Consider the following 18,659-nt stretch of genomic DNA (forward strand, 5'->3'; position numbering starts at 1 on the left):
AGAACACTTGTTGCTTTAGTAGAGAACCCAGTATTCCATTCCCAGCATCCACATGGATCCATAACTCCAGTTCCAGGGGATCCACCACCCTCTTTGGACCTCCATGGACACCAGGCAAGCACATATGTGGTACATATGCAGGCAAAACATTTATATACATAAAATAAGTAAACCTAAAAAAGATCCAGATTATAGCAGACTCTACTGAAAATAGACAGCAATGTTATTTAACCTTAAAAAGAAAGGAAGCTGCCATTCCAACATGGTGGATGAATCGTGAAAACATTGTGTGGAGTGAAATAAACCAGACATAGAAATATAATACTATATAACCTCACTTATATACAGAATCAAAATAAAAAGTTGAGTTCATAGTAACCAACACCTGAATAGTGGTTATCAGGAACTGAGAGGTAAAAAGAAGGGGGAGATCTTGGTCAAACAGTAAAAACCTTTAGTTGCAAGATAAATGAACACTAGAGACCTACTATGTACCGTGATGACCAATAATGATAATGATAATGTATTGTTGACTTGAAATGTGCTGAGATCACAGATGTTCTCATTACTGCCAAAATAATAGCAATGATAATGCAGATTATTATTCAATGGAACAGAGACAATAATTAGCTTGGCCATGACACACATTTCATGAAGATTGGAGTCTCTCTATGCTGCCCAAAGCTCGCCTTGACCACCAAGGCTCAAGTGATTCTCCTGCCTCACCCTCATGAGTACCTGGGACTTCAGTCACAATACCCATCTCAAACCTTTTGTTTTACATCCTAAATATCTACAGTCTCCCCAAAGCTTAGGTCCTTGTAGTATTGCCAAGCCGTCTTCCTGAAGGAAAGGTACAAACAGCCTTCACTCCTTTCCTGCTTGCGAACAGCATTCCTGGCACCGTCCCTGTTTCTACAGCCTGGCCAGAGCAGGTTAACTTCACTTGCCAGAGAGAGAGAGAGAGAGAGAGAGAGAGAGAGAGAGAGAGAGAGAGAGAGGTCTCTACATACTTTACCTTGGCCAATCTTACCTATTCAGATCAGAGTGTAATCTGTATGTGAGTAGATCTGTTTCCAGCAGAAATGTGTTAGAAATGTAAATGTTCAGCCCCACCAACACCACCACTGTGCTAAATTAGAAATGTCATAAGCAGTCAGAGACCTGCAAGCTCCCAAGAGAATCTGGTGCTGGAGAAGATTTGAGAACCACTGATCTAGAGGGTCAGAAACACATGGGCACTTAACAAGCCTTCTCATCTTCCCCCCTCGAGTTCAGCTTGACATCTCTGCAGAGTAGCCCATGAATTTATATTTCCTAGTGGGTCAGAGTTAAACTCGACAAGGGAACCGGTGAAATAGGTATGCCATTTGATGTAAGGGTGAAGAATGAACCCGAGACCTCTGAGGACAGGTGAGCTGAGTTGAGGGTTTTGGTTTTTGTTTTTTGTTTTTTGTTTTTTTCATGTGGTAGGTAAGACACTAGCTGGTCTTAGAAGCCCTTTTAACCCCAAATCCCGAGGACAGCAGCGTAGCTGCAACTCTCAAACATGACCAACAGGTAGAAGCACCGAGAATTTCATGGAAGACTAAAAAGCACCCTCCACCCACTCGACCAGACACAGTAAATCCGAAACAGGTTTTCTCTTCTACTTTTACCAGGTTTAGGAGGCAGCAGGTTTGCACTTCAGATGTTCTTTTATAAAGTGCCAGACTACACCTGCTTCGTGCTAGGCTTGTGCTTTGAGGGCGGTTTTGTTTGGCAAATATTATTTTTAAATAACAGCCAGGCTGAGTGTTCCCATTATCTTAAGGCATTTTGTCTTTTAAAACGTGCTGCTTGCCAAGGACCAGAAGTTCCAGCACAGTGGCTAGTTACAGTCCATCCAATGTGACTCCACCCTCTTCCCCATCTTACCTTTGCTGGGGGGTTAAGAGACAGGCATCCCTGAAAGCTGCATCTCCATCTCCCCTCCAGGAAAGGGCTGCCACCTGTCAGGGACTCTGCTGCCCAGCCGGCCCCTGCAGCGTAAGTGAATGACCCCATGAGACTACTAAACACAGCAAACGCCTCATCAGTCATTTGGAAGATGATGAGAGACCAAGTTATTGTTCTGAAAACTAATAACAAACAAAAGGTATCTTTTTTCCTCTATATATGAATGAACTCTGTCTTGGTCTGATCAAACCATGGATGCTGATTGATAAATAATATTAAAATTAAACTCACAGTTTCATAAGCTTAATGAATGAATGGACTAGTAAATCACCAATGGCTGTTAGTGTCATCAAAAGGACAAAAGTTAGCATTTGTCTCCTAGTAGAAGTTATGACGCTACTCATAAAATCCTGTAAAACAAAAGAACCTGAATCTAGCTAAAGTCTATGGGGTAATTAAACTTTACTGGAAATATATGAAACAGAGGGACAAATTGATTAATTATATCTACTGAAGGGATACAGTCACCACAATCCAAGCCTATGGGACAAATGACCAGTTTTTACCAATGCTATGCACAAGATAAGGAAGGTTGCAGAGGGCCCTAGGGATGAAGTGAGACACGTGATGAGGTGTGGCCGTGGTTTGACTTCTGATCCAGCTTGCTTTCTATCACTGTGATAAACACTGAAAGTGACTTGGGAAGGCAGAGCAGGGAGTCAAGGCCGGGGCTGCAGCAGGGACCAGGGTGAACACTGGCTTGTTTTCCATAGTTCCTTCAGGTTGCTTTCTTATGAAACCAAGGCTACCTGCCCAGAGTGGCATCAACCCCAGTGGGCTGGACCCTCCCACATCAATCATCAATCAAGAAAATGCCCCACAGACTTGCCTATAGACCAACCTGATTAAAGCATTTTCTTAATTAAGGTCCCCTTTCCCCAGACGACCACAGTTTGCATCAAATTGACAAAACTAGCCAGCACAGCTCCTTGTTGGAAAAGCATTTTAAAAAACTACAGGACTGGCAAGGAAATGTTTGGTGTTAGTAAGGAAATACTGACTTGGGATTGATGATACAATTGTGATATGCCTTTTTGGTTGTGAGCCTTAGCTCTTAATGGCTGAACTGAAAAGTGAGTGGGTGGGTGGGTAGACTTTCCTGGGAAGGGAAGAGGGACAGCAGCCCAGAGGAACAAGTAACATTGAAAATGTTTGGTAAAGCCATAGGGAGTTATATTTATGGATACTTAAAATCACACACACACACACACACACACACACACACACACACACACACACAGGCTACACCATTTGGGGTGACAGTCCTTCCTAAAAGAAACCCAACTCCTTTTGAGGTGTTGCTCAAGAGACTCACATTTTGGACACTGGGTTTAGAGGAATCGATCTGGTTCTGACCTTGAAGCCTCCTCACTGAGGACTAGCTCTTACAGTTTCAGAAGGAGCCAAGCAAGCTGCCAACAGAGAAGAGCAATCAATAGTCCTACGCAGCTGTAACACCAGTGACCACTACAATAACCAGGATGGCAAGATAGTGTGAAAGGTGCAATAGTGGCACCTAGAACCTGGAGGTAGCCAAGAGGCATGTTATTGGCCGTAAGGCCTGATCCACAAGAGGGAATTCGTGCCTGGGACTATAAATTTAGCCAGCTGCCTGTGGCTGGTAGAGCCACATACCTAGAAGAAACTCAGGACATCCAGTTTCCTAAGCCAGTGTTATCCTAACTGCAATCTAGATACTTATCCTTTTATCCACACATACTGGGGTTCTCACCTCTTATCAAAGAAGATTTTTGGTTTTTTTTGTTTTGTTTTGTTTTTCAGAGACCATTACAGAAAGCTGGTCTAAATACAGAGAACAACTGACTATGGGTTGATACACCTACAACACTTAAGGCTTGGGGAACATCATGGAAGAGGGGTGGAAGGAGTGTAAGAACCAGATAACTAAGAGTTGCTGTGAGAGTCACTTCAAAAGAGAGGGAGGGAGGGAGAGAGGGAGATGGGGGGGATGAAGAAAAGTGAAGGGGAGAGGGGTAGAAGAATATAATTGTGGGGGTTTGAATGTGAATGGCCCCCATAGGCTCATGTGTTTGAATACTTGGTCCCCGGTAGGTAGAACTGTTTAGGAAGGATTAGGAGGTGTGGCCTTGTTACAGGAGGTGTGTCACTGGGGGCAGGCTTTGAGATTTCAAAAGCTCACACTATTCCTAGTTCTCTCTCTCTCTCTCTCTCTCTCTCTCTCTCTCTCTTCCTCCTCCTCCTCCTCCTCCTCCTCCTCCTCCTCCTCCTCCTCCTCCTCCCTTCTCCTCTCCCTGGTGCTTGTGGATCAGATGTAAGATCTCAGCTACCACTCCAGCACCATACCTACCTACCTGCTACTGTGCTCCCCACCATGATGCTCATGAACTGTAACCCTCTGCAACTGTAAGCCTCCAATAAACTCTTAATCTATAAATTGCCTTTGCCATGGTGTCTTAGAGCAAAAGAAAAGTTACTAAGACAATGATCAAGATATGTATGAAATTCTCTAAGAATAAAAATATTGTATAAAAATAGGTAAAGGAGCCTTTTGTTCCTCATGGAAATAGTCTCAGAGCAATAAGATGATATCCAGGATCTATTAGTATTTTTTCAAAATAATCATGAGGGCCAGAGAATGGACAGGTGTATAGAAGAAACAGGACTGCTGTGAACTGTTAAGTATTGAGGCTGGATAGTAAAGAACTAGAAATCTATTAAATCTATTACACAGTTCTCTACAATGTTGTATGTATTTGAAATTTTCCTTTACTTTTAATAAAATTAAAATCCTTTATAATTATAATTTCTTCCTTTTTATCCGTTTCATATTTGCCATAATATGTTGTTCTAATAGCTTATGTTTATTATTTCTAATTAGTCATCAGTTTTTACTCTTCTTTAGTTAGGTATGTAAAAAGCTCGGGGTGTTCTAAGTTGTCAGCCCAGCAGACTGGGAGGTGTGTGAACAAAAGGGGCTGCCCATGGTATCCTCACACGGCTATGACCTTGTATAGCATTTCAGGTGCTCATGTAGGAATGGCGGTTTGCCATGACCCCGTCTGGGAAAGAAGTATTGTTCACCTGCCTCCAGCTGTGGGGCCCATTAGCAGTTGAAGTTAGACAAGCTTCTCAATAACAGGAAGACATTGTGAGCGTGTTCACAAAGAGAAGGAAAAATTGAAATGGATTAACTTTGCATGGTGGGGTGATGAACTTTATAATGTCTACTGTATAATTAATATATAACCCCAAATATTTTTAAGGGCAGTCTTCTGTTTAACATTTAGACCTCTTTGCTAAGGTCTACTGAGGCAAGGTAAAACCCTTACCTTAGTGAGGTATGTCCACAAGACATCTTCCACACTGGCCCTGCCCAAATTGTCTCTGACCCTTTGTCCCAAGTTATTTTACACCCTACTGACTTCTGGTGTCGGATGATTGCTGGCTTGAGCCCCACACAGATTTAGAGAGCTCTCATTTCTTCTCTGGTTATGCTAAGTCCAGCCATTCCCAGAGCTGCTCCGCATCATGAGAGAGAGCTCCTTCCTGGCCATCTGTTCCCGGTGTCTCCCATCCTGGGAGTCATTTTCCTTCTGTGTGCCTCTCCCTTTGTCTCCCCAGCTGAACCTCCTCTCTGAGCAGAATTCCAGGTCAGGAGAATGAGGTTTTTATCCTGGGAGGAATTCTTGTAGGAACAGCAGTTTGTGCACGGTGCAGCCTACAAAAAGATTACCCCTTTGAACCCCCTCCATAGTGGCTGTCTGAAAACGTCCAGGGCAGGGTCTGTCTGCCTGTGTCCCCTCTTTAGGATTGTTCCAGCTTACAGAGGAGTCACCTGGGTATTGTCACATTGGTTGGTAGAAAAGCATAAACTATTTACCTAAGCCGAATTTAGGGAGGAAAGCCTTATATTTAGGTCTCCAAATAGTTTTTGGGATGTGATCAGATTCAACAGCTTGTACCATCTTCATTTGTAAAAGTTTCTAAACACAGTAGTAGAAGCCAGCACTCACATAGTTTGCTACTGTTCCAAGCGTCTCCTGTGAATCCATCATTTAGGTAGTTCTGGGGTTATCCTTGTTTGGTGAAACAGAGTAGAGCGTGTAGGTGCAAGTGAGGCTATGAGCCTCAACAGACTGGTCAGAGGGCCAGTTCCCCTGAGCTGCTGTCTGTCTGTCTGCTGGTTCTCCACTGAGGACTCAATTGAGAAGAAAAGAGAGACAGAATCCTAATTCATGGTAGGATTTGGGGGTGCAGCAGCTTAGTGGGAATAACATGGGTGAATGAGGAAGCCGGGGGATTGGAGAGAGAGAAGCATAACACCTATCATTACCACTTCAAGGCATTACTGGAAAGATCCATTCGGCAGTGCCATCAAGAAAAGTGCTGTATGGGGACAGTGCTAAGCACTCCATTTTTAGATGAGATTAGGAGGAATTCACTTTGGCCTCTGAAGGTAATAAATGCCCGTTTATCATTTCAGGGCACTCTGTTTTCATGAATCTTATAAAAGCCCCACTTGGAAATGCTAAGATCAGGCTTAAGGACAGCTGAGCCCCACTAGACATCAAGAACACCCATGGCTTTGGTTGCATCTTTCAACATGACCAATCCACAGTAAGTACCTTCAGAACCTGCTCTCTGGATCTAGAACAATGCTGCTAGTGTCTCATGAGGTGAAGTTCTGTTCCTTCAGGCAATGGAAACAAACCTCGGAATAGGACTAGGAAATGCTAAGGGTGATAATAAAATGAGAATTGCAAGGAAATTTAGAAATCATAAGAGGGTTTCTAAAAGCAGGTTTTATGACACCAAGCAAAAGCCTCTTAAAGGAGAATTGCTTTCAGTTCCCAAAACCCAAGGTGCCATATGGATGAACCATTTAATCTGACCAAGTGTCAGTGTGGTAAGTCATCAGGTGGCAATTTATTTTGTGTCTGACAACTCACTGGTAAACAAAACCAAGATAAAAAATAACACTCTGTCTATTACACAATGCTGTCCCAGCCCCTTTAGCTGTGTGCCTGGCTCCTCAGTCATCGGAAGCATGATGACGCGTGAGTGCATTCTCTCTGCCACTGCAGTGCTCTGTGACAACCGTCCTCAACATGGCACAATGCAAGATCACATGGCTAGGTGATCAGCTAGATGGATCTGCTGATCTCGCCTGGGATCGCCCTTCACTGTGGGCTTTGTTGTAGAACTGCCAGAGGATCTAGGTGAGAACAGACTTTAGTCAATGGGTCTCTGTTCACCCCCATGGTCCAGACTGATCACTCTCTACTGGAGTAAGAGCCAGACAAAAAGTCACAGGTACCTCTCATTCTTCTGCTGGTAACATGTCTATGATCATCCCATTGACCAAAACAAGTCACATGGCTGACCCCCCCATCAAGGGTTTGGAAAATGCAACACATACTTCCTTTCGATGGGAGAAGCTGCAATGTCACGTGACAAAGGGGGCAGTAAGGGTGGTGTTTACCCCTTCAAGGAAATCTGATAGCGCCACGAATGCTCATCATCCATCACAGTGTTCTTTATATGCAAGACCAATGTGTAGGTTCAGTAACTGACTGGACTGTGAGCTTCTAGAGTTTCATTTTCACCAAAGGAAGCCTGGAGTCTCTGCTGAGATGACCATGCAGCCAGAGATGGAGCTGGACCACTACGACCACTGTCCACGTGGACTGGAGGGCAGGGATGTGACAGGCAGACGCGATTGGTTCTACACGTGTCAGAATCAGATCCTGTTGGTTTCAGAAACATAACTCCAGCCTTCTTTGACCCCATTGATTAGAAAGTTCTGTTTGTTCAATTCAAAAATCCTGCTTCCTTAAGAGAACAAACTAACCCAGCTTGTACTTTTTAGGAAACATCTGGGGTAGCTGGGATTCCCCCAGAAACACCCACACTTTCAGATCAATTGTTGAGAAACACAGAACTGCACATCCGATGACTGTTCTGTCTGAAGCTCTGGAGTCATTTTGTAAATGTCACACTGTGATGAGTACTGTTATCGGTGCTTGGCAGGGAGGAAAAAACCAAAGGCTTAAGGGGGGCAGGGCTACGAAAGCAAATCTGGGTACTGGGAATTTCCTGGTGATTGTGGGTGGTCCAAGTAGCCCACCTCTAACCCTCGAATAATCCAAGCAAAGGAAGTGGGCAGATTCAGCTCTGAGCACCCCAGGTAACTGCTACTGTGTATTGCTTGCTGGGTTTCAGGCTGTGAGAAGCATTTCAAGTTTAGAGTTTTCCCTCGGAGAGCAAATGGGACAGGCAAGTGGGGCCTGCCACTTAGAAGCTCCTCTCGCTTGCTCCGTAGCAGACCACAGAAGCCCTCAGCAAGCCTTTTTCAGTTAGAGAAACTGAGGCCAGGGGAAAGTACCACAGAGAGAAGTACCAGAGCCCAAGAATGATCTACAGCAGACTGGCTGCCTTGAGATTTGTCACTGGCTTCTCATTCCCCGTGCACAGACCCTCTGTGTCCCTCAGATGTTAAGTTTTTACTGATCCGTGCACACTACTTTCCCTCTCTAACTGTGCTGTTGGCCAGAGATACAAGAATCAGCCTCAGCTTCTCATTCTACAGGATGAGACAGAGCCAAGGATGTGCAGGAGGGACCAAAGATGCCCATGAAGGAATAGCCAAGGTCTCCATCCTGCATCTCCCATCAGGAGTTGTTAGGCACAGTACGCAGCTGTTAGCCATCTTGCAGGATGGTTATGTCTCCTCGGTCTCCAATTCCTACTCAGATACCAGTGGTATTAAAAAGGCCTCCACAAACTGACAAAACTCCTGATGGTTTGGGAGGTGTCCCTGCCCCTGGCGGAGGCCTACTGTGTGCCAGGGAAGCTGTGGGTTGGTGTCATTGCCCAAGATAAGCCTGCCTAAGACATGGACTGACCCACACTCTCCAGTTTGCTCAGGTGACCCCCAATTTCCCACCCTCAATCTTGAGAACGGAGGTATGGTGAGACCCCTTTGAATAGGAAGGGAGCACCCTCTTAGCTGTCCTTGGCTTTCCTCCTCACCACCCCCAAGGCCCCTAAGTCTCTAAGAAGCCCCTGGCTACCCAGAGGAGATATCCAGTTGGGAACAAGAGTACCTTTTATTATTGTGACACAGATAACAGAACCACAGCAAAGAATCACATGCAGTGATTCTCAGTGCATCACAGCAATAGAAAGTGCGGTGACGGACACTGCTAAGAGCTGCAACTCTTTTGTTTTTTCTGGTTAGCAGAAGGTCCTTACCTCCCTTTAAAGAACTTGCCCCCCCCCCACACACACCCAAACTCACATGTTCAGGTCTTTCCATTCACCCTAGCTAGTGAGGAAAGGGTGACTGATCAGGCCCTTGGACCGCTCCCTGACTGGCCAGTGGGGAAAAATAGCAACCTTGTGTTTCCCGTGCCCTTCAGCATAGCACTGCACTACACAGCACTGCACAGCACAGCACTGCACACCAGAGCACTGCACAGCACAACACTGCACTACACAGCACAGTACAGCACAACACAGCACTGCACTACACAGCACTGCACAGCACAGCACTGCACACCAGAGCACTGCACAGCACAACACTGCACTACACAGCACAGTACAGCACAACACAGCACTGCACAGCACAACACAGCACTGCACTACACAGCACTGCACACCAGAGCACTGCACAGCACAACACTGCACTACACAGCACAGTACAGCACAACACAGCACTGCACAGCAAAACACAGCACTGCACTACACAGCACTGCACAGCACAACACAGCACTGCACTACACAGCACTGCTCAGCACAGCACTGCACACCAGAGCACTGCACAGCACAACACTGCACTACACAGCACAGTACAGCACAACACAGCACTGCACAGCAAAACACAGCACTGCACTACACAGCACTGCACAGCACAACACAGCACTGCACTACACAGCACTGCACAGCACAACATAGCACTGCACAGCACAGCACAACACTGCATAGCACAACACTGCACTGCACTACACAGCACTGCACTGCACAGCACAACACAGCACTGCACAGTACTCTAGCTTCCTATGCCTTTGCTCGCCCTCCCTTGACCCAGGGCAGACAGTACACTGTTCTCAGGGCTAACCCTTCCCCATTGCTCTCCACCTAGGCCTGCCATTGAAGGAGGAATTTCTGAAGTTGAGATTATCTCCCAACAAGTAGACGAAGAAACCAAGAGCATTGCTCCCGTGCAGCTGGTGAACTTTGCCTATCGGGACCTGCCCCTGGCTGCTGTAGACCTTTCCACGGGGGGCTCACAGCTCCTGTCGAATTTGGACGAAGAGTACCAAAGAGAAGGGTAGGTTCTGGCATGGCTGAGAGCCTCTTGTATAACTCCCCGTGTTTCCATGGGTACCTCCCAAGAGGCCACAACAGAGGTAAGATATACTGAGCAGAAGAGGCCAGAAGTTGACATTAGGTCACTCAGACTCCATTTCCTCAGAAAAAGACCTTGGGTACAGAAAATGCTGCTGGACAACCTCTTAATGTCTTTTGTGATGTTCTCTTAAAACTTAGGTAATAATAAGATTTGTCTCCAGACTGAAATGATCCTTAATGTTCCTTCTAACTCACTCTGTATACCTGACAGGGGTTAGGAATGTGCCCAAGGTCACAGAGCCCATACGGGATGAACTTGGACCACACTTCACTCTGCACACAGTGACACTATCTCTCTCCTTGTCCAGGGGAGCCTGCAGGGATGCTCTTTCTTGAACTCCTCCTATATGACTTGTCAATCAGATCAGTGGGTGTGTTTCTCACTTGACTTCTCATTAGCCTGGTCTCTCTCACAAACCCACTCTTTAAAGGAATAGTGTGATGTTCCAGCTGGATGGTGGCGAGGGAGATAAGAATTTGATCTCCTGTTTTTCAGGGGTAGGGGATTGGAATGTTGAAAGCCACAGAAGGGCAGAAATACATCCTCAGGTCATATAGTAGCAAAGACTTCTAACTCTAACCTAAGGCTTCTCCAGTTCCATCCTGTGGCTTTTAGACACAGAATTGTAAACACTGGTCAGCACCAAAGAGCCAGTTCTGGGCAATGCTCCCAGGTGCCTGTAACCATTTTAGAACACGCTGGCTGCTCTAAACACAAAAGGGAAGGGTTGCCATGCATTTTAGAAGCAAGGCCAAAGGCATAGCTAAGTTAAGTTTGTAGAGCTCAGATTCCCTGTTTGTTCCTGAAGGATACCCCCTTCCTAAGATAAACTGCCAAACAACTGGGAAGCTGTACACCTGCTTCTGCAAAAATGACACCCCAGTGGCTTTCTCTGAAAATATAATTTTTCCAAGTATTGTAAACACAGCTAGCAGGACCCCAGAAGAAACTGACAGGCAAATTGATAGGAAAATCTCCGAAGGGGTTAGGGAGATGCCTTAGTGGAAAGAGAGCATGTTCTGCAAGCAGGAGGATGTGAGCTGGAATCCCCAGCAACCAGACCGACATGGATGCATGTGCCTGTAACCCCAGGGGGTAGAGAAAGGCAGATCCAGAGAGCTCACTGACCAGACAGCTTAGCCAAAATGGTGAGCTTCTGGTTAGCGAGAGACCCTGTCTTAAGGCAAAAAGGCAGAGACCCACAGAAGGTGCCTGACACCCTGCTCCGGCCTCCACAAGTACACACACCCTCACATTCACATGCATGTGCCATGCATGGAAGGAAGGAAACAAGGAAGGAAGGACGGACATTTCTGAGGCCTGCCTGGAAGAGGCAGTATTGACCTGAGCAACCACAATCAGACTAAAGAGCCTGCTTTCCCTGGTCTCCTGTAACTTAAAGCCTGAGTTAAATCCTGAAAGGCCCAGAACTGGGGCCAGCTGTGTGGACACATGGCCTATGCAGCAGGGCCAGTCGGTGCTCAACAGGATCACAGAGCTGAGTTCACTGCTCTGCTCCTGCCCTCTCTGAAGTTCAGTTCTGTGGACTGCAGTCCACCAGGAGGAGGGTCTTTCCCTGCACCCAGAGAGTCACCATGTTCCTGCTCTCTGGTGGTCAGATGCGGTAGTACAACCTCCAGAAATAGCCAGGAACATGTGCTGGCTCTTCTACCCTGGTCCTTCTTCTACCCTGGCCTGGTTTTTATCAGACCCAGTTCAAGTTCATAGTCAAATGTCATGGAAAGAGACAGGAAACCCTTTAAGAGCTCTGGTTCAGAATCCACAACTGCTCCTGTCACTGTCTAGTGAGTGGGTGTGCCCCATGCAGGTGGACCACACCACAGGGTGTGCCTCCTTTCCAGACTTACCCCTGAGATGTTTGCCCCACTCCCCAGGTCGTCAGAGGCCTGGCTCAGCCGTTCAATTGGTTTCTGAATTGGCTGTCTGCAAGGTCTCTCTGGGCAAGGCAGAGGCCTTGGATTTGATTTGGTTCTCCAGGTGGGTTTCCCACCCCCCTGCTTCTCTTGTCATGCAAATAGGAAGGCACAGGGAGATGACTGAGCTCCTCAGTGGGACCCCTGGGGCAGCCAGACTGTGTCCTGGGAAGCAAGAGCCCTGCCCAGAACAGAAGCTGGGGAAGGGACCAAGTAAGAGCAGGCTGTGAAGGAGCCAGGCTGTTCCTGGCTCGCTTCATTTCCCAGGGCTTTCCTACCATTTTCAACCCGGCTCTTCCTGAAGCAATGCAATCCAAGAGCCAAGTCCAAGTTTACGTGCTCAGGGTCACTTGCGTCTGTAAGACCTCTTCCTGCTGAGGGAAGCACTATAAACAGGAATATCTTTTCTGTAGGAAACCGAAGGACCTTAGGGACCCTAAGGCAAAGCTGCAGTGACTCATCTGCCCTACATTCGTGTCCCCGGAGTGTGGTGACAGGAGATGCTTTCCAGTTTCCCCGTACTCCGGGACTGTTAGGGCTGGAGAGCTTAGTGAATGCTTGAGGACTCTAACAGCCTGAAGAGTGTGGTCAGGTCACAAGGTAACAGAGGGAGCGGTGCTCTCCCTTCTTAGCAGTTCTCACTGCCACTGTCCCCAGAGTGCTCCCAATAGTGACACTGTACACATTGGACAGCCCTTCCCCTCCCCCAGCCCTTGGCACCGCCATTCTGCCCCATCCTTAAATATGACTGCTCCAGGCACCTTGTACAAGTGAAAACATACAGTATTTGTGTTTTTATGAATGGCTCGCTTCAATAAGAATACTGTCCTCAGGGTTCACCCATGGTGTAACATGGGCCAGAGTTTCCTTTCTTGTAACCCAAATAACATCCCATGATTATATATTCTACGTGTTCTGCTCATCTTCTGGACACTCAGGTGGTGTCTGCATTTTACCTATCATGGATAGTGCTGCTGTAAACAAACATCTCTGAGACCCTGCCTTCGGGTCTCTGAGGTATACGCCCACAAGTGCACTTTCTGAACCACGCTCTACAAGTCCTGAGGGCATTAAAAGCAGAACTACCATTTTTCACAGAAGCTGTGACATTTTACACTCCCACCAACAGTGCGTCATGAATGTTCCTGTAGCTAGCATTTTCCTGGTCCTGCCTGGCCCACAGTCAGGACAAATCTCACTCAAACCCAACCAAGTAAACACACAGAGACTTATATTACTTATAAACTGTATGGCTGTGGCAGGCTTCTTAGTAACTGTTCTTATATCTTAAATCAACCCATTTCTATTAATCTATAAGTTGCTACGTGGCTTGTGGCTTACTGGTATCTTAACATGTTGCTTCTCATCATGGCAGCTGGCAGCGTCTCTCTGCCTCAGCCTTCTACTTCCCAGAATTCTCCTCTCCTATTGTCCTGCCTACACTTCCTGCCTGGCTACTGGCCAATCAGTACTTCATTTATCAATCAATCATCCACAGCATGTTCCATTGCCCCATGTCCGCACCAGTCCTTGCTGTTCACCATTTTGAGTAGTGAGGTATGATGTGATTTGAGAATTTTAAAGTGTGCAATCCTGTTTGTGCACAAGAGTCCCATGAGGTAAAATGGGCCATCATCATAACTCAGACTGAACCACAGGCACAGGTAAGGGGCCAGCCTCGACTTGCTGAGAAGTCTGTGTTTCAAGCTTTTGTTACTGCAACCAATACCCCAGAAACACCTAGAAATGCCCGCAAAGACACACCCAGAGATGTGCTCTACTAAAGAATATCCTAGACATCTCGATGTCCCAGCATGAAAGCAGTCACAATCAACCATCACCTAGCCTTTGTCCAAAGACACTTGCTGCCACTGTCCACACTGTCTGTCGCCTGTGACATTGAGCTCTGCTGTCAGGCAGCTTGGGGTTCAGAGGGGAAGTCAGGCTACTGTGCAGACTGGCACTGCCTCAGACTCCAGGTCTCCACTGAGCCTCAACCTGACTCTCAGGCATGTTTGGCAGTCCTCTTTGGCCGTGTCTCATGGCGTCCATTTTCTTCAGTCCTTTCCTGAAGACGACATTCTCTCCCACAGTCCCATGAAAGTACAGCCGCCCCATGGAACACACAGACCCCCTCCCCCCGACACTCCCTTCTTCCCAGAAACCTCACTCCTTCAGTACAGCCCCCCCACGTCCAGAGTCCCACCCTCCTCTCTCCTAACCTCCACTCTACACCCTGACCCCTGTTGCCCCCCCAATTCCTCCCTCCCTCCCTCTGCAATCAAACTTCTTGCAAGCTTCAGTGACACCTGCTGCACTCCTCAGTCTACCACATCTGGCGGCAGCCTCTTCCGTGCCCGCCACTCTTCTCAAGGGCATGATGCCTAAGCTTGATTCCCAGCTTGATTGGATGTAAGATCACCTAGGAAACACGTCTCGGGGAGCGTCTATGAGGATGTTCCCAGAGTTTAACAAAAGAGGTAAGATCTTCCCTTACTGTAAGTGACACCACCCCCATAGGCCCTAAACTGAAGGGGAGGGGAAGGGAGGACCAGCTGAGCACCAGCGTTCCTCACCCTGCTTCCTGACTGCAGGCACAATGTGACCAGACGTCCCCCACCCCCACCGCCACAGCTTTCCACCGTGATGTAATATATTTCCCTTTGACCAGTGAGCCAAAGCAAGTCCTCTTCTCTTAAAGCTCCCTTTTGTCAAACATTTGCTCTCAGGGACAAAAATAAGTAACTAATGCAGGCATCCACATCCCCTTGTTACTGAAAGCCTTCCATTGCCTCTTGTCCCTGTCTCCTCCTTGACATGGTATCCTGATGCCTACGACCACAAACATATCTTCCTCTGCCACTGTGCTGCTAAGCCTTTGTCAGACAAATAACAATTGTCATCTGCTTGTTCTTTAACTATTGGAGTACACACACACACACACACACACGCGCACACACACGCACATGCACGCGCGCACACACACGCACATGCACGCGCACACACACACACACACGCACGCGCACGCGCACGCGCACACACACACACACACACACACACACACACGCACACACTTTCACTACCCTTTTTCTACACGCTGGGTAATTTTATCCATCTCTGTAAGCTTTTAGCTAGTAATGATCAAAGCCACGTGTCTGGTCTCAATCTCCCTTTCAAACTCCTGAGTTCTTTCTGGACGTCTTCATAGGGATCCCCAAATGCCTTTGAATCCCGACAAATGTCAATGGAATGATCCAGTCTTCTTGTTCTGAGTTAGCTGTATATTTGAAAGGAGAAATGTTCTCATCTATACCCAGATCATTTTCTTTCATAGCCTTTTTGGTGATGGCACTCAAATCCAGACTGAGGAGCCACAACCTGCCCATTACTGCCATCTCAGATACAGCATGTCCCCAGAATTCTCTCCTCAAAGTGGAAACGGCTCAAACCAGTGGGGCACAGAAGTTGCTTGGTCCTGATCCTCCACAACCAAATTAAGCCATGAGCACCTAAGTTTCCCTCCAGCGGCCCTAAGCCCCCTTCCCACCTCAACAGGAACCGATGTTACACCTCTCAGCTGCCCGGAGTCTGTCACTCACAGACATCACTGCGGTTGGAGATCTTGTTCTCTATTGCTTTGACTGACTCAGTCCCACTGTAGTGCCCGTGAGGTCACTGCTGCCAAAGGTGTCCACTGTGGGAATGCTAGTGCCCATCCGAGGGCACCTGGGAGGCTCATGCAGTGTGGGTTCCATTCGGGTAAGGACAGAGCATTCCCTTCCCCTCGACTCCCAACTCTGGCTCCTGCCGACCACGGACTTCTCACACCCTCTGTAGTTCTACTGGTTCTCACCTTCGCCTCCCTGCATCCAGGTCCCCAACGCAAACGGAGGAGCTGCCCTGGTTTGCCATGCCCGCTGATGCTCTTCCTTCCCCGCCCTGTGTCTGCTGCCCTCTCCACCAAATGTCTCCCTCCTTCAGCACTGAAAACCCAAAACCTCCCCGCCACGTGAATCCACAGAGGTGAACAGTCTGGGGAGGGGAGGGGGAGAAGGAGGTGTCAGCCCCAACTGCAAAATCCTGTGACAACCAAATGTTGTGAGACTAGCTTGATTTCCTCCCTCAGACCTTCCGCCCTGTTACTGAGTCCTGCTCATTTGCATGGCTTTCCTTTTCTCCCTCACATGCTTCCTCGAGGACTGGCTACCACCCGCTAGTTGCTGTGGGCTGTGTGTAACAGAAAACCCACCTCAAACTCATTAGCCTCCAGATTGTGGGATCCAGAGCTAAGGCAGCTCTGAGGCCGGTCCAGAGGACTCAGTGTCAGCAAGGACCAGGTTCCCCTTATCACCGCTGTCAACGGTATTGACTTCACCCTGATGCCATAGTGGCCTCCGCTGGTGCAAGGGCTGCCCGTGGTAGCTCTGCATCCTCCTCTGTATCTAGCAAGTGAGAATAGCTGGCCATGATTAGCCTGAGAACAACACAGAACCTCCCAGAAGCCTCCAGCAGGTTCTCCGCTAATGTATTATGGGCTGGAATTGAGTCATGGGGCAAAGAATGCTCATAGGCTGACTGGACCTGTCTTTTGCAAGGTAAATTGCTATGCAGATGTGGGAGGCTCACCCACAGTACATCACAGCCTAAAGAGAGCTGGTTTCAGGCTGGCAAGATGGCTCAGCTGGTAAAGGTGCTTCTCACTGCGGAACCTGTCCACCTGAGTTTGATCCCCAGAATCCACATAGTGGAAAGAGAGAACTGGCTATGCCAAGCTGGCCTCTGACCTTCACATATGCCCAGTGTGCATGTACACACTCACATACATGTGTGTGTGTGCATGCGCGTGCACGTGTACACACACACACACACACACACACACACACACACGCTTTTTTTAAACGGGAACTAATTTCCCATTTCTAACCGGACTCCCAGGCAGGTGAAGCTTGGAAGAAGCACAGGTCTCAAAAAGGCCTAAATGGAGACAAGACTAACCGCATCTTTCTGCCAGCATGAGGAGTCAGAGGAAGACAACATAATGGGGCACAGGGATATTTTTTGAGATGTCAGGTTAGAAAAAGAAGACAGGCCCAATATAGCAAACACCTCTAAATAAGGACTGAAATAATTTTAGATATGACAGCAAGCAATAGCTGGGGGCAAAGAGAGGCAGGAGGGGGCTCTTAAGCCACAGCCGAAAATAGCCTCTTCTCGGAACACCTTAAGGACACATCCTCCAGAACTCTCCTGCCCTCACCCCCATGCTCCCACAGCCCGCTCCTGCCGTGTTGTCAATGATTAGGAAAGCAATAACTTCACAGGTATACTCTTCGTAAGCAAAACACTCACCCACTCCCACTTCGGTACAACTTGCAGATAGGTGCGCACAGCCTTGGACAACCTCTGGGCTCTACACTTTCCACATCTAACCCCAGCCCTGGGCCAGGAGGTTCTTTCTATCCGGGACCAGATCGTTTGAGACTGGGATAGAGGGCAGGCTGATGGACTAAAGGGATGACTTGAACGTCATCCTGAGTGTGAGTGAATGGGCAACACTGAGATCAGATGGCATGGGAAAACCAGTTCCCCTGGAGAGTGGTGTAACCTGATCTTCATGGGGTTGGTAAGACCACTGGACAAGGAGGGAGAGCAGCACCAGCCTTCTCGTGCCCACAGGTCAAAGCTAAGCTGGAGCCGGTATACCTCCTCTCCACAAAGTCAGCCTAAAAGAAAGAAGTGAGTTTGGCCTCGGAGCATGCCAACTCTACTTAGTAAGAATTTAGATGTGTTCAGGGTTAACAGGCATGCCTACCCTAGCCGTGACCATGCAGGTGTGAAACCTAGGGGTTCTGTGTCACGATTCATGGAAGGATGGGAAGATGGACGAGAGGGGAGGAAGGGAAGAGATTTGCCTACAGTAAAATACTACCCTTCATGAGGCTTTCACAAGGATTCTCTAGGCTCCAGCTATCAAAGAGAGCTTTAGTTAGGATACAAAATGTATTAATCATAGGCAATATCATTTTCCTATCATCTGAGGGCCTCTCATTTTTATTTGATTAAGCAATCAGTTCACAGATACATTATTAAAATACTTGCCCACCCCCACCTATTCACAACATACATGGTGTACAGCCTTTGGGGACCACTAGATGGCAGCAGAGGGCCTCTGGTGATCAGGCATGGGAGTGGGCACTTGAGCTCAGCCTGAAGGGAGGAAGGTTTGTACCCTCAGGCTGGGTGCAGAAAGCCAAGGGAGCCTGGGTTTATGGTTTCCAACATGAGAGCACTAGTTATCTGTGGAGACATCCAGGATCCAGAATTTGGCAGAA

The 18,659-nt window shown here is 47.7% G+C and overlaps 1 protein-coding gene across 4 annotated transcripts in view; it reads left to right on the forward strand.

Moving 5' to 3' along the window:
* Window positions 1-18,659, forward strand: part of Tmem266 (transmembrane protein 266) — a 116,541-nt gene that overhangs the window by 49,283 nt on the left and 48,599 nt on the right. For all 4 annotated transcript variants that reach the window (XM_036191861.1, XM_036191860.1, XM_036191863.1 and 1 more), the window contains exons 2-3: window positions 6,464-6,597; window positions 10,124-10,312. In XM_036191861.1, the coding sequence (XP_036047754.1) occupies window positions 6,560-6,597; window positions 10,124-10,312 (227 nt within the window). In that variant the 5' untranslated portion in view covers window positions 6,464-6,559. The remainder of the gene's footprint in view (window positions 1-6,463; window positions 6,598-10,123; window positions 10,313-18,659) is intronic.

Source organism: Onychomys torridus, chromosome 7 (assembly GCF_903995425.1).
Source record: "Onychomys torridus chromosome 7, mOncTor1.1, whole genome shotgun sequence".
Lineage (NCBI taxonomy): Eukaryota > Metazoa > Chordata > Mammalia > Rodentia > Cricetidae > Onychomys > Onychomys torridus.